This window comes from Osmerus mordax, chromosome 14, assembly GCF_038355195.1.
Source record: "Osmerus mordax isolate fOsmMor3 chromosome 14, fOsmMor3.pri, whole genome shotgun sequence".
NCBI classification, from domain to species: domain Eukaryota; kingdom Metazoa; phylum Chordata; class Actinopteri; order Osmeriformes; family Osmeridae; genus Osmerus; species Osmerus mordax.
This window is the reverse complement of record NC_090063.1, coordinates 5,654,885-5,671,149: the sequence shown is the minus strand read 5'-3', so window position 1 is coordinate 5,671,149 and position 16,265 is coordinate 5,654,885. Positions and strand designations below refer to the sequence as shown.

At 47.0% G+C, this 16,265-nt stretch overlaps 1 protein-coding gene across 1 annotated transcript; it reads left to right on the top strand.

Annotated features, from left to right (window-relative positions):
- The first annotated feature begins 3,948 nt into the window (after nucleotides 1-3,948).
- nrarpa (NOTCH regulated ankyrin repeat protein a) lies at nucleotides 3,949-8,144 on the top strand. The gene is made up of 2 exons (XM_067251077.1): nucleotides 3,949-4,050; nucleotides 4,249-8,144. The coding sequence occupies exon 2, from the start codon at nucleotides 4,737-4,739 to the stop codon at nucleotides 5,073-5,075; it is 339 nt and encodes a 112-aa protein (XP_067107178.1). The 5' UTR covers nucleotides 3,949-4,050; nucleotides 4,249-4,736; the 3' UTR covers nucleotides 5,076-8,144.
- The last annotated feature ends 8,121 nt before the right edge of the window (nucleotides 8,145-16,265 follow it).

Genomic DNA, 16,265 nt, shown 5'->3' with positions numbered 1-16,265 from the left:
TTTGGTGTGGTCAATCTTACACTGCAGATCTGATATTTGTATATCAGATCTGAGTCCTTTCATCAGTAGCCATTTTGGGAACCTTTCTCTTATGTATATGCTTCAGGCTGCCCTCTAGTTACCAGAAGTCATGTGAGCAAGACCCAAGGAGAACACAGTGTGGGACCATATGGTTAGTGTACAATGTAGGGCTTTAGAGTGAAGGGTGTAAAGTCTACTCTAGTGTAGTTGTAGGGTGTAGGATATAAAGGTCAAGTATACATTGTAGTCTTAGGGTGTAGGACATCCAACATTGATATCAGAACAGGTCCTTGGTCCACCCCTTTCTATACTGTGCATTCCTTGGTGTGCAAGGTGTAATATGAGCAGGAACTGGGGTTTCCCCATCCTTAGCCCAGGGCACTGATACCAGGGTCACCAGGTAACCCAATGCCCTCTTCTCCTCTTTATGCTCTATCCATATATTTCTTCCTCCCCTGTTCAATGCAAAACGTTGCCAAACAGAGCCCCAAGTTTTTAGATGCAAGTGTGGGGTATTTTTCCAACAGTGTAACAGGAGTAGGATGGTTGGTTCATAGCTACACTGTTGGCTGGCAGCAGTGTTGCAAACAACCGTTTATTTGTTACATTTTAACGAGAGACATTAGCAGATTTCCTCTGCTTGCAACAGCTGAGCTGACATGACCAAAAATGTGCGCCCCTCTCAGTCTGGCAGGGGGCCCCCGTAGCGAGCACAATGTGGGTCACTTCAGCTTGGATCACCGATAAGGCCGTATAAGCTACACCTTTTGAATACACGGAAAACGGTTTAATGGCTGGTTACATATGCGCTTGCTTAACATATGTAGGAATAGGCTAAATCTACTTTAACGGAATTTTACACTTTGGCATTAATCCACGTTAATGTATGATACGTTTTTATTTATGTCATGATAAAACTATAAATAGGTCTACATTTTAATCCGCTGAATAACCTACTTTTCAGCCTCGGCAATAAGCTGTCCCCGCCTGTCCTTGTCCGGCTGCGGCGCTATACCTTGCCCTGCGTCGCTACAGAGCTTTTTGCTGCACTATGTTATTTGATCCCAGGCTCTTTCTTTGCTGGGAAGAAAAGCTCGCCTCTTTCCCACGCTCCTTGAACACGTGGTGCTGTAATGAATTGGATTTTGAAGACCCACCCCTTTGCTGAAACGTCACACCCGCTCAACAGAATCCCTGGGCCGTGAGTCAGGGCTCCTCCCGTCTGCCCCCGGCGCCAAAACTCGACAACTGTAGCTTGGCCTCCGCTGCAGCTCCAGCAGACCACGACAAGTCGGGACCTTTCTAAACTGGAAACGGTGTTGATGACAAATTACGGAGCACTGTTATTTCTTTGCTCACAATGTGTTAAGTTTACGTCAGAGGTTATCAATGTTGATTTGAGAAAGCCATCGGGCCGAGCGCTGAAGTTGTGTTTATCTGCCACGCTGGCTAAACTTAATCATAATAATAATAAAAAAAACTAATATTGTAGGCCTATTTGTAAGTTATTCCAGGATCTACCGTTACGAAAAAGAAAAAAGTGCGCTCAACCTTGAAAAGCAGTTAAACTTGAGGGACCTGTGGGTATAGCCTATACTGAATAGATCACATGACATTTTATTAGAATGTGGGGTAGCCTATCAAACCAAACGCGCTTATTGTCCAAGTGGACGATGTGAAGCAGCACGAGGTCAAAGTGGCCTTCAACAGCAGAACTTACACAGGCCTACTTTGGTCCACAATTTAGTTTTCACCTCAGCGACCAAACCCTGGCGGAGAGAGAGAGAGAAGGCAAATGCCACAGTTTGGGAAACGGATGGAGCCAATAGAAAAGCTCCTGCGGTCTGTGCAAATGTTTCACAGCCGGTCAGGCCGACAGACACAACGTTCTGTGGGTCCGATTAAGCGGCAGATGTTTCGGTTGTGGAAACCTATCCCGCCTTGGTTGGGAGAGCAAACACACTGTATGTATGCGTCAAATGTGAGCCAAATGTTTATTACAGGTGTAGGACAGTTTTTGCGCGGTAGGTTACTGCATTCAGTTTAACAGTCATGCGTATTACACACATTAGGTATACCTTTGTGTATTAAGGTACCGTAGGTTAGGCTACTCGTGCTCTTGCTTTTCTTTGGCCGATGCTCACTCCTTAAAAAGACTTGTAGACCTCACTCATGTGTGATTAAATAAAGGGAATTATAACATTGATTAACATTACACCACAGCTGGGGAAAACATAGGCTAATGGACTAGGTTATAAAACATCAGGTCGGCCCTTGCATCTCCCATCGTGTTAGTATCTTCACAGTAGCCTACAGACCAAGGTTTCTGCATCAGAATAAATTATTTTGACATAAGCATCACTGTTTTACGTGAGAAACATGTAGACCACACATTCACTGACACACACACACACATTCAAATTCTATATAGGCCTAGTATAATTTCTTGAACTGTAAATAAGGCACTTTGAATCTGACGGAAAATTGAGCACGACTGCTTTGGAAGTATGGGTGGAAATCGTTTCCATGTGTGCGTTGTTAACTTTCTGTTACATGAAGTAGGTTACTCTAATATACGTGACCCCGTTCTTCTCCACAGGCGGAGTGTCAACGTGCTCAAAATACAGTTTGAGTGTGGGAAACCGGGGACAACCTGAAACTGTCTGACCACGAAAAAGAAATTGGTGAAGCCACGCTCATAAACTGGTGTAAAGATGAAGTCTCGACAACTCCCAGGCAACCAAACGGAGCAAACGGTTTTAGTCTACCTTTGTGCGGTTTATACGCCAAACTCGTGTGAGCGGGGTGAGAGAATGAGGCGAGAGAATGAGGCGCAGCATTGCAGCCGTCCGGTTCCCACGGTGCTGCTGATCTGCGTGTCATTCTATGCGCCGCGTCACCTCTTTTCACTTGAAAAAGGAAGTCGCTCAGGCCATTGTTATGTGAAGTTCCATTGCTTGTCACTTAAAACAACTGGAATATCCGCAGTTGATATTTAAACAGGCCGTGACCACTACGAACGATGTGTTTTTATTGAGAGGACGCCCGTGCAGCATGCCCTACTTTTTCACTTTCCATCACATTATGTCATTTGACTTGTTGGTTTGTAGTAGCCTACCAATTGTTGCCCATTTGTTTCTCACCGAGTTGAACATGTTTGGACATTATGCCTATAGCAGTCGAAAACTTATGCCTTTAGGCTTCAGTGAGAACATACTCTGTTGGTGTCCTTATATCGTTGAGGGGAAATATTCAATTGAGTTAAAAGCCTGTTCAAAGCCTGTAGGCTTATGTATTTATTTATTTAGGGTTGAAAACTGAAACAGTAGCAGACACCGTTATTTTACTGTTATTTTGGTCTTTCAGGTAGTCTCCACTAAATCGCTTCAGCACATAGATGCGAACCACACCTCTTCCCTTTAGTTTGTCATTTATAACACCCCCTTTGAGCCCAGTATTAGCATGACTTCGCCGAGGACTGTAAATTAGTTGTTTAATGTCACTGACTTTTACATGTGAAACCTGGCTCTGTTTGTCCGCTGACTTCAGAGGCAAAATAGAACCAAAAGACCGTGAGGTGTCCAGGCTGTATCCCCTAGCATCCGTATAACTCATATTTTCTACTTTGTCATGGTGTTGTTTGTTACGTTTGTAACACCATCCTCCTCGTTTGAGTCACGTCGGCTTCGTCCCGCCGGGGAGCCTATAGGATGTAGAAACGATTTTACTGACACCACTTGTTATTTTTCTGCGGCATTTGGATTCCTCTAGATCACGCCCCTGCTCTACAGTTTGAAGATTCTGGACCCTCCCCAAACGCACCCAGCAGCCTATGACCTCCCTCGGTTTCCGCCCATTTCGACAAAGCGTATTCTATTGAGAACTATTGTTATGCAAATAAAGGACGCGTAAAACATCCCCCTCGCGCGCACTGTAGAGCAGAGACTCTTGGACCGCACGAAGGACACGCAACGGGGCACGCGGGGGAATTTCACAGTAACGTCGCCATCACCCGTCCAATTGTCACAGGCAAGTATTCAACGCTTCAACTTAATGTTTTATACCACCTATTGGTAGAACCACTGTATTTATAGCATGCGTTAAAAAGCTATGCATAAAACAGCTTTTGATGTGGACCGTAGCCTATAGGCTACATAATGTGGGTTAACAGTGTGGATATCAGTGGCAATCAGCACTCTTACATGGTTCTGTACCTGTCTTAAACAGGCACACGGAACGCGGCGGCTACGGGGACATCCAGGCAAGACGCTAGAACAAGATAAACCTGTCCTGAAACAACGACTGTTCACGGCGTCCCGGGATCCCGTGGTCGTATTGCCAAGTTCCCAAGACCCGAGAAGTTAAAGCTGCCGCGCTCCAACTCTGTGATATCGACACTACCTGGTGCTGCTACGGAGAGAGAACCGGAGGGGAGAAGACACCTCGCCCAACTTGGATCTCTTACAAACACTTTATTTCTTTTAATAGGGATTTTTGGATCTCTGCCGTCATTGACAACATTTTGCACACCAAGTGTGTTATTTTGTTTCTTGTCCTTTTTGGGATATATAGTGGTTTAGCATTCGATTCTTCTTTTTTTAAGTGCCTTATTAACTGGTAGTTATCCAGTCAGCGGGCGTGTTACCAGAGCAGCGACTCGCACTGTGATTATCACGTATAGCAGCATAGGATCTATTTCCCAGTCCATCTTCACCATGAGCCAAGCGGATGTATCGACTTGCTCCGCGCCGCAGCGGGTTTTCCAGGAGGCAGTGAAAAAAGGCAACACTAAGGAACTTCACTCGTTGCTCCAGAACATGACAAACTGCGAATTCAATGTCAACTCCTTCGGGCCCGAGGGACAGACGGCGCTGCATCAGTCGGTCATTGATGGAAATCTCGAGCTCGTTAAACTTCTGGTGAAGTTTGGAGCCGATATTCGGTTGGCGAACAGGGAAGGCTGGAGTGCCTTACATATTGCCGCTTTTGGAGGACACCAAGACATAGTCCTATACCTCATCACTAAAGCAAAGTACTCATCTGGCGCGCGGTGATCTGCTTCAAGCTGTCAGGTAAACACGGAAAGCCAGGCTCTTGTAAATTTGCGTTTCCATAGTTGTGCCAAATTATTATTAAAGAAAACAGTAAACTTCCCTCTGCCTATTCAAACCAAACGGGGGTCCTTCTGGCTCGTGAGTGAAACAGACATCACACGGTTCTCGCATGAATCTTGAAAAATAGAAAACGCCATTTAGGTGGGTTGGTACTAAAGCTTTTTTCTTGAATGTGTATAATATAGATTGGGACGTTTTAAAAACAAAAACAAAATTGAAGCCAGGTGTGTTTTACTCCCGAGTTCAGTTGGCCTTTCACGCGGCGACGGTCTCATCCTCGCGCCGCGGTTCCACTGAAACGCCTTTTTCTCCTCGAGCTTCCTCTGAGTTGTCGGTCTGTGGCTCCACGCTGTTCACTTGTATGACCCTTCTAAATTATTTTGATATAGGCCTAAAAGTTGGCACTTGATGCTGCGGCTGCATGCTGGAATAGCTTAAAGGGAAGAACATGAACACTGCCGGGGAGGCCATCCTCTGTTTGGGCTACATAGTATGTTTTTCTCCTTTTTAATTAAATATGATTTTTTTCAAAGAGCAGCATTATGATATCCAATTCGCTTTTCAGACGTGTAATCATAACAGCATTTGACACGTGTGTTGTTAAGTACTGTACACAATAGCTTTACTTTGTTTCTTTGTAAAAGTAGCTAAGCGCTCTCGCCGCTAAGCCAGCAGGCTGCCGGCACCCTCTTTCAGGCCAGTGCGACCAGTTGTCAATGGTTACTGTGTTACTAAACCGCTGCTCTGCTTTGTATCAAAACGTCAGGAAAGTCGCATTCGGAGTTCAGTTTATGCTCTCATTTCAGTATTGTATACCATCCTGGTCCTCACTGTGAACACAGGCTGGCGTATTTATGAAGGTACATTGAGAAGAAGGTGCATTTTGAATATGTTGTGGTTTATTTCTTTACAAAAAATCATTAAGTTTTAAGAATATTTAGGGTGACTTAAAAAAGCTGCTTCTGACTTGTACTAGGCCTAGGTTTAACAACTGGCCCCTGTGGAGACACCTTCCTAAGCCCTCTAAATTGGTCTGCAACCGAAATGCTTCCTAACTCAATCCCCCTTGAACTCGGTTTGGTTCTTATTGCCAACTACCTCGACTGTGAAGAATTAAACCCCGACCTCACCACCGACCATGCATTCTCTCACAGGAGAATCTCAACTCACACACTCCACAATAGATCCCCACACTTCTTTAAGAGATGAACAGGACCCATTTTAGTAGCAGGTTCCAAATGAAGACCTGTTTGTAACCCAGCAAGCTCCAGTCTCTGTCAATGCAATGGGATCCTTCTTGCCCATGAATGGTCTCCAACCGGGACAGTATGCTTTTTTTCAGAAGCTGAACGCCTCTCAAGGTAGCTCTGCTTGATTTCTATTTTAGTGACACACAAAAAAATGGAATTTTATTGCATGACATATAATATGCAGGGAGTTTTATTGCACAAAAAATGCGGAGCCTTTTACGCCCCCTAGTGCCTCGTCGGGTAACTGCAGGAGCTGAGGGTTACGGATAGAGTTACTACTGAGCAGGACTATATAACGTGTCATTACTGTTTTACTATAAAGACTGTTAACATCACATTACTATTGCAGGATATCAATAGAAATTGGTTTAAAAAACATTCTGCGTTTTGAAAAGTCATGGCACCCTAATGTTGGTTTTCAATGCTGCTTGTGTGTTTCTGTGCCTTCGTGTTGAGTTTTTAAAACCCTGCTACTCAGTGGCCAACAGATAGAGAAAGGTCTAACTGACAGAGCAGCATCCAGGTCCCAGGAAGACACGAGTATGCACTGTGTGTGTTTGCGTTCATGGAAGTGTGAGAGAGAGAGCGTGTGCGTGACGAGAGAACGTGTGCGTGACGAGAGAGCGTGTGCGTGTCTCTGTGTGTCCGGTGCTTGGTTGGGTCGAGACAGATGTATGGATGTTGAAGGTTTGTGTGTGTGTGCAGAAATGATGTGTGTGTACCCTGTGTCTGCTATGCTGCGCTCTGTGTGCCAGTCTGGATGTGTCTCTGTGCGTGGGTGTTTGTGCCAGTAGTGTTTATGTGTGTGTGTCGCCTGTGTCTGCTGTCCTGTTCTGTGTGTGTATTGTCTGCTCTCTGTGCAACTCGTGTCTCTCCTGCAACCTGGTGCTGTTGGTGCACCCAGAGTGACATGCACCAGGGACACTGTCTGAGGACCAGCAAACAAACAAACAAACAAGCCAACAAAACAGAGGCGATAGGTAAACAACAACACAATCCAGATTGGTAATAGCATCAAAACAGAAATATGCATCGCTTGTCTTAAACTTGATCTTTTTATTTGTTTTGGTATTTTTATTTTCTTCGTTTTTGTTTGAATATTGCACTGATGTCTGTTGTTGATTAGTTGGCTTTACGTCAACATATTTTTTTTTTCTGAATAGAAAAAAAAGGAACACAACTAAATATTATTGTATAAAGTTGCTCCAGGTTGTCATGTCTATTGTGTGTGTTACTTTGTGAGACATGATGTTTTCACAAAGATGTATGTATCTCTAAGATCGGGTGTATGTATAAATATATATATGAATATATATAAACGCTGATAATATCTTGGGGAGCCTTCTTTTCTGAAGTGTAGTCCTCTATTGTTCTTGATGGGGAATGATATACATTTGATGGTAAGGTCATTGTAACAAAAAATAAATTGCACGGTGTGTAGTTGCTCTACTCAACAGTGTCATAACATTTATGGCGGGTAGAGTGGACGACTGGATAGGTGTGTAACTGAGTGAGAGAAAGTGTTGACTTCTTTGGGCCAAGTTCTGTGTCTTCCTCAAGCTGGAGGAAGGTGAATGAGAGGGGCACGGTTCCGTCGTGTTGATTTAGGATTTTTTTCCTCTTTTTTTTGGGTTTGGTTTTGTTTGAATTTTTGTTTTGAGCGTTTGTAACACTGTGATTGTGTGAGGAGTGGAGGAGATGAGTGCTGTAATATTTTTGTACGTTTGTGTACAAGCCAGTAAAGAAATCATTAAACTCACTCTGTTGTGTTGATGCATATGTTGGCCCCTCAGCCCCCCAGTCTGAGTTCATTCCCATCACCCCCCTTCCTCCTCCTCATCCCCCTGTTTTCCATAGAGAAGAATGGCGAGGGGGCCAGTCGCCTCCCTCTCTCCCATGCCTGGCCCTGCCCTAGTCTTTATTCTCTCCTTTTGTCATTCATTTGGCCTCATCCTTTCACATGCTGGATAAAAGGGTGCAATGGATTGTGGGAAGTTGTGGTTTAAAGAAGGACCCCCGCCTCTCTGTGAGAGTCGGTGTTATATTACCCAGGCCTCTCTCTCCCTCTCCCTTTCTTCATCTATCTCTCTCTGCCTGACCTCTCTTTCTTAGCTCCCGCAGACGGTCTCTCCTGCTCTCCCTATCTACAGTTCACAGTAGTTTATGTTGTGCAGAAATATTTACAGTGAACATCTGACAGTGACACTCCTCATATCCTCTGCTCATGGCACACACACACACACAGTGTCAATAAGGGGTTAAACTGGGATTTTATCGTTTAAGAGTATGCATATACACTACATTCCAGTGCATAGCTCACACAAAAATGTACCACCAAAGGCCGGTATAGCTAAACATTCTCAGTTGTGACTATCAACTGACTATCTTGTCAGATTATGTGGCAGGGTTAGGGAAGCCTGCCAGACAGACCAGAGTGCTTACCAAAGTCAGGACGCCATAAGGCTTACTAGTAAAGGTATAACACTTGATGCTGAGCAGAAATGTGCAGTTCTGCATGACTGAAGTTAGTAATCAAGGGTGGAAGGTTTTAACACCTTATTCTTAGTAAAAGTCAACAGGTACATGTCTGGGTGTAATCTTTAAAGATGCCTGCTAGCGAGCAATGTAAGAACACTTGATGCTCACATGAAGGGGTACATCCACACTGAACTCAGTCCCTTTGTCTCATGTTGCTGGGAGTGTTGATAGACACCAAAGCTAAACCTGTTCAAGCCACAGTCGAACACCTCTTTTAGTGTGAGACTCGTACTTGACAATGTACCAAGTCAGTGTCCCTTTAAAACCCCAACTGAACCCAGCCTGGCTGTTATTCAATACCATGGCATCCTCCACCTCCATCCCTCCGTCTCTCTCTTTCTCCCTCCCTCCCTCACTTCAGCAGGATGTTATTGTTGAGCTGTGGTTCAATTGTCTGCCTGTAGACTTGGCCTGCGTCCCAGGGTTAGAGAGAGGGGGGGGGGGGGGGGGGGGGGGTTGGGGAGGGGGGGGGGGGGTTAGAAAGAAAGATAGGAGGCCCCTAATAGATTCTTCATGTGCCTGGCCTGGCCTGACACATAACATAATAGGAATTTGGAAATTATTTTAGCAGTCTCTTCCAAAGTGACCAGAGATAGAGTCTGTTCATATAAGACATGTAGGAGAGAGAGAGAGTGCAGAGAGAGAATGAGAAGAAGACCAGACGAATAGAGTCAGGGCCGAGAGACATTAATTCATTTGTTGAATGCTTGGCCCTGCTCTCCTCTCCTCTGTACTCTGCTCTCCTGAAACAGAGGGTTAAAAAAAAAATATATATATATATTTTCTGCAATCTTCCTTGCTCTCCACATACTAGAAGAGTCCATTCTTTGGCCACACCTCATGTGGACTTGATCAAATAGCGAATCTGCAAATGATCAAATTGGATACAAATATGAACTAGTCTGACTACATGAACTAGTTGGTTGAGGTGACATCATAGTGGAGAAGGAGACATGCAGAAGATGCAGCACCAACTCCAGACTCCCTAAACGTGCATGTGAGTGAGTGTTCTCCCCTGGCTCCTCTGCAGCTCCCAGATGGAGGGGTGAGAGGTCGTATTTTAGAACGCGCTGACTTCACACTTTCCCCCGTCCCGCAGGATCAGTACAACAGCACCGTCTGCAGCAGCCTGCGCCCCCAGAACACGTCTGCCCTGGAAGAACGACACAGAAAGACAGAGAGAGAGAGAGAGAGACAGGTGGCCATGCCGGTCTTTCCTTACCCTCTGCTCCTTTCTGAACTTTCTTTTCATTCTTTCACTCCATTCTGTGAATTTCCATAGCACCAGTGACAAGGCAGTCCATTCACAGACCCCTCCTCTGTCCCCTCCTCCTTTGTCTACCCTGGGAGGGTGAGGGGGGGGGGGAGGAGGAGGGGGTACGACAGCCTCAGCTCTATTCAGCAGCCAGACGGCCAGCCATTGACAGGAACCCCCCTCCCCCTCTCTTGTCCCCCCCCCCCAACCCAACCCTGCCCTGTCCCAACCCTGCATCCAGCAGCTGCTATGCTAATGCATTGAGGATGGGAGGATGGAAGGAGGAAAAGAAGGAGGGTGATAGGAAAAGACTGAGCTGCAGCAGAGAGGCAGAAGGGTGGAGATATAGAGAGGGGGTGGCGCTGGGCGGGTGGGGGTGGGGGGGATGGAGCAGAGGGTGACCCCCATCCTACCATCTCTATACCATGCTGGAGGTTTGGAGCAGCAGACCTGTAACACAAAAGGGGGGGGGGGGGCTCCTCCCCCATCTCCCCTGGCCTCTCCCTTTGCCCTCCCTTTTCTCATTTAAATACTTTTTATATCCCTGTGTTAAAGAAGGGCTGCTGCCACAGACCTGTGTGTAGCCTTACCACTCCCCTCACCAGGCTCCTGGGTGTGTGTGTATGTGTGTGTGTCAGTCCATTCCTCAACTCTCTACACATGGATACGTGACACCTGACCGCGCCGCCTCATTTTTCACACGCACATGCACACACACACACACACACACACACACACACACACACACACACACACACACACACACACACACACACACACACACACACACACACACACACACACACACAGTGTGTTAGACCTATTGCTTATTGGGAAATCCGAGACAGATTTTAGTAAGCAGATTTGTATCAGAGCCTATATGTGTCTGTGATGGCCCCAGCATTCCGTCTGGTTTGCTTGTGTGTGTGTGCGTGTGCTTTCTGCGTGTGTGCGTTTAGCTGTCCATGCACTGTAACTGTGCATTTGTTTTGACTGCATTTTTTGGTCTTGACATGCAAGTATGTGAGATTGCATGGGCACGCTGGCCAGGTTAGGTCTATGCAAGAATGTGGAATGTGTCCAAAAAAAAGAAGCAAATCGTCACCTCTCCTCACTTCAACTTTCCCCTCCTCTCCTCACTTCCCCTCCCCTCTCTGGTGACCTGGTGGCCCACTGGGGCGAGCCGGCCCATATGACATCTGCCTATTTGTTTGCGGGTGGTGGTGGTGGTGGGGTCGCCCATATGGAGCATCCTATCCTAACCAACCCCCCCCCCCACACACACATATCCCCTCCCCCTCTAGACCTGCTACCCCATACCCCCCACACTCCCCCCTGCTCAGCTACATCGCTACACTCTCCTGCTGCCTGCCTCCTTTGTGCAACCTTTGTGTGTGTGTGTGTGTGTGTGTGACACTTTCGGCCCATTCCTGCACAAGGCTGCCTGTGGAGGGGGGTGGCAGGGCCTGAAGTGTTTGTGTGTGTATGTATGTGTGTGGAACAGAGTGTCTAGTCTGGGGGGACACAACCGTGCAACAGGCTGCAGGGCTGTGACATCAGACACCCTCTCTCCCGTACCCCCCCCCTGCCCCCCCTGCCCTGAGCTCCAAAGAAGGGGAAACTCCGGCAAGACCCGCAGCTGGAGTTGATGCTGGTTTGAGGGGCGAGTGAGTGTGTGTGTGTGTGTGTGTGTGTGGGGGGGGGGTAATGGTATGAAGCAAAGGCCCACAGTACAGAGTAGGGTCACTCCCAAATACTCCCCCTACCGCTGCCAGCCCCCCTCCCCCCCCCCCCCCCCCCCCCCCCCTGTCCTCTCTCCACATGTTAGTGGTTCTATGTAGCCCAGTGTGTCTCGACCTGTCCTGTCCATCTGTCTTCTAGTTTAACATGGTTCGCTGGACTGGACCGAGCTGAGGTTTACACTAAAACCTTGCGACACTAACACTGGATTTTACTTTGCGTATCAGTCCCACTGTGTTTTGTGTGTCCAGTCATCTCTTGTGCATGTCCAGTCCCCTTAGGGTTTGTGTCTCTCCTTGTTTGTAGTTCTTAATGTGTGTATGTGTGTGTGTCGCAGAGTAATTATGGAGAATAAAGACCTAGTTATACAGAATGGGTTTGAGTTTGAAGTGAGCTGGGAGATGCTTTTCTGTTTGGCTGGGCACAGTGAAAGGGCCTATTCAGTAACCTCTCTCATTGCAAGCTTCCATTCTGGCCATTGTCCTCCCCCCACCCTCCCTTTCTCACCCGCCTTTCAACACACTGCTAGGTCCTGGGGGGGAAGGCTGTGGAATGGGGGAGGCTGGAAGGAAAAAAGAGGAGGAGGAGGAGGAGGAGGGGGGGGGGAGGGCACATGGGGAACCTGCCTGAGTGAGTGTGGAATGGGGGAGCAGAGGAGGGAGGAATATATGTGACTCTGGTCTGACTAGACCAGTCTGACTGTGTACGACGCAAGGCTTCATATTTCATATTCATTTCGAACACACATCCAGGCTTTCGTGGTATACCTGCTTTTCAATCCTGGCCACACGTCATCATCATGTCAAATTAGATTTCCGTCCAATTGAACTTTCCTTGTCAGCCAATGAGAGTATAGACTGATTTCATCATCAAGGGTGTTCAACAAGTGATCACAAGTGACACCAAGAGACCACGAGTTTCAGAAACTCTAAAGCACTCCACAGTCACCTGAACACAGAGTCAGTTGTCAAGCGTGGACTTCAAATCATTCACTTAAAGGTTCTGTAAAGCAAATTCCATGATTTGCTTCTCAGTGCATAATATATGTGTGAAATGAGTTTCTGAAAGCATGTGCAAAGCGAGAAAACTTTGTCCCACTTAAATGTGGAGTTAGACCGTTGAACAGTTTTTCACCCGTTTTCAGTTCAGGTTTGTATAGGTGGGGCAAAACCCAACCTATCTACGTCACAGCCACCTATCTACGTCAGATCACAGACGGTTTATATAACCTGCATTCTGTTACTCAGCTGGTACGATGCAAAGACAAAGTAACTAACACAAACACTCAGAGACTGCAGGTAGGTCTGTTCTGATATCTGCAACTGATTTAGCTAGTGTTGCTGTTCAATAAATTCGAGGGGCGGAGCTTCAGCTCCTTCAGACGACACCCCCCCCCCCAGTCTCAAGCAGAGAAGACTGCTGATTTTATCACAATTTCAAAGCCTAATTTAACAATCTTGTCTGTGTTTTTTTTCATTCCAATTTGGATGGGTAGTTCATCACACCACGCATTCTTCTGTGGCGTGATGAACTTCAAACTCATTTTCAGTTCTGCTTCACAGCCACTTTAATGTGGAAACTCTTTCAGTTTCTGTGACACCATTTTTAGAATTTGTTTTAATCCTTCATTGCAAGCCTTTCAACTTCCTCATCTATTTGTTGGTTAATGGGTCGTCTGTAAAGGAAAAGGAAAGGAAGGAAAAGAAGAACCGAAATGGTTTTGTGAAAGTCTGTTCCAAGATCATCGGAGCCCAGCAAAGACACCTGGTTGTCCCCGGTTACTGGGTAAGCTGCAAATGAGTCTTCTTGGGATGAATAAAGTTGTCTGAAATCTGAATCTGATCGATCGTCTTTGCCAAGCTTCGTCACCTCAACTGACGGGTGATGCCTTCATCATCTTCATCATCCCCAGACAGACACACACAAAGGCTGAGTAGGACCCAAAGGTAGGATCAATATGGTGAGTGTGTGTACAGATGTGGACCCCCATCAGGAGAGGGCTGCCTGCTGGACCTGTGATCGTCTGCTCTCAAGGGTCGTCTGGCACGCACAGCATGGTGCCACTTGTTGTTGTGTGTATCTTTTGCTGTGTTTGTGTGTGTGTGTGTGTGTTGGAATACAAGTCATATTATGTGCAGGCTCATTATCTTCACACAACCATACATATTTCATGTCCCGGGGCACGGCAACACAGGGGTCATAGTGCATCCAAGACTCAGTGTGTGTGTGTGTTTGTGTGTACCACTGAAAAGCTGACATTGTGAGGCTGCAGGGGGTTGTTAAGCACAGAGGAACTTAAGAAGAAGTGGGGCAGGAGGGTGTAGAGTGTTGATGGTAGAATTGTCTGGTGGGGCATAGTGTGATGGGAATGCTTTGGCTGGGTGTATTAGTGTTACTTCTGCTAGGGGATACAAGTGTGTGTGTTGGTGTGTGTGGATGAAGGCTTGTCCTGACCCCCCCCCCCCGTCCTTCTCTTCCCTACTCCTCCTCCACTGTCTTGTGTGTGTTCCCTAGACTCTTTTTCTCCTTCCCCTCTCTTTCTTTCTCTCTCCTCCCTTCAGACCCCCCCTCTCTCTCTGTCCCCTTCTCCCCCTCTCTTTCTCTCTCTCTCCTCCCTTCAGACCCCCCCCCCCCTCTCTCTGTCCCCTTCTCCCCCTCTCTTTCTCTCTCTCTACATTTACATTACATTTACATTTATTCATTTAGCAGACGCTTTTATCCAAAGCGACTTCCAAGAGAGAGCTTTACAAAGTGCATAGGTCACTGATCATAACAACAAGATAGCCAAAAAACATCGCGACTAGCCAAAACATGAAGCACACATTGTGAACAACCAAAGTAAGTGCCAAAGGGAAGAACCATAAGAGCATGTAGTTAAACAAGTTACAATTAAACAACATGAACCGCTATAAGTGCAAGTGTACCTGTGGAAAAAAGCAAGCAACAGTAATAAAAACAATATATCACAGCGAGAACAAAAATTAAAAACAGTTACCACTAACCACAAGAGCAACAAGTCTCTAAGCAAGAGTCATTGTGATCCTTGAGGAAACTAACATCGGGTCAAGCGAACCATTCCTAAGTACCGTTGTACTCCCGGAACAAGTGCGTCTTGAGCCTTTTCTTGAAGGTGGAGAGACAGTCAGTATCTCTGATCTCTCTCTCCTCCCTTCAGACCCCCCTCTCTCTCTGTCCCCTTCTCCCCCTCTCTTTCTCTCTCTCCTCCCTTCAGACCCCCCCTCTCTCTCTGTCCCCTTCTCCCCCTCTCTTTCTCTCTCTCCTCTCCATCCCTCATTACTGTCAGTTCTCGCTCTTTCTCTGTTCTCAGTCTGGTTCTCTTCTGGCTGTGTGAAAACAGCCTCATAGATCGACCAGTAATGTAATACAAATAATGGAAGCATTTAGCAGACACTTTTATCCAAAGTGACCAAGTCTGGGGGGATTTGAAACGGCGACCTCTTGATCTGCAGCCACAGCCAAGTGCTCTAAGCACGGAGAGAACCCCCCCCCCCCCCCCCCCCCCCCCCCATAAGGGTCAAGCTGCTCCTTGGCTGTTGACACACACTGTGCGTGTGTGTCTGGCCTGTCCAGAACTGACTGGTAAGGTGATGTTGTCTGAGCAGAAGGGGGACGGGCCAGGTGATGGCCTGGTGTCGAAGGTCTGTTCCTTCCTGCTTCCTCTGCCAATATACCCAGCATTCTGCATGCTGTGCAGCACCAATCAGAACCCGGAACTCTTGGAACCAGGAGGTCAGGCTCCTCATCCAGCCAAGATGAGAGAAGAGGAGAAACGAAGTGGGGCAAGGAGGGGAGGAGAAAGGAGAAGAGAAGCAAAGAGATAGAAACGACGGGATAGAAGAGAAGGGAAAAAGGGATTTGACATTGAAGGGAAAGACAGGATGAGGGCCGGGGGCTTAGATAACTAGTGAGAGGGGAAAGGAGGGAGGAGCGGAGGAGAGGAGTGAAGGGATCTAGCAGGGGCAACAGCTAAAGCAACATCGCCCCCTGCCGGTCACCGTTACACACACAGACACACACTTGCTGCGAGCAGAACGAGGCGATGATGGTCAGCAGGACGGGTGAAGGCGTGAGGACAGAGACGCCATGGGAGGAGCCATGGAGGGGGAGATGGACGAAGGAGAGAGCACAGGCCGAGGGAGAGAGGGGTTGTCGGGGTTGACGCCCTCTGGACACATCAGTAAGACCGCAAACACATCATGGTTCAAAGTCTTCTGTGTCTCTGTTTGATCATTTCTCTCTGGGCAGTTTAAACAGATGGCTAATGACCACAAACAGGAGCCTTCAAAGGGACACATGCACACACACACGCACACACACAATACACCC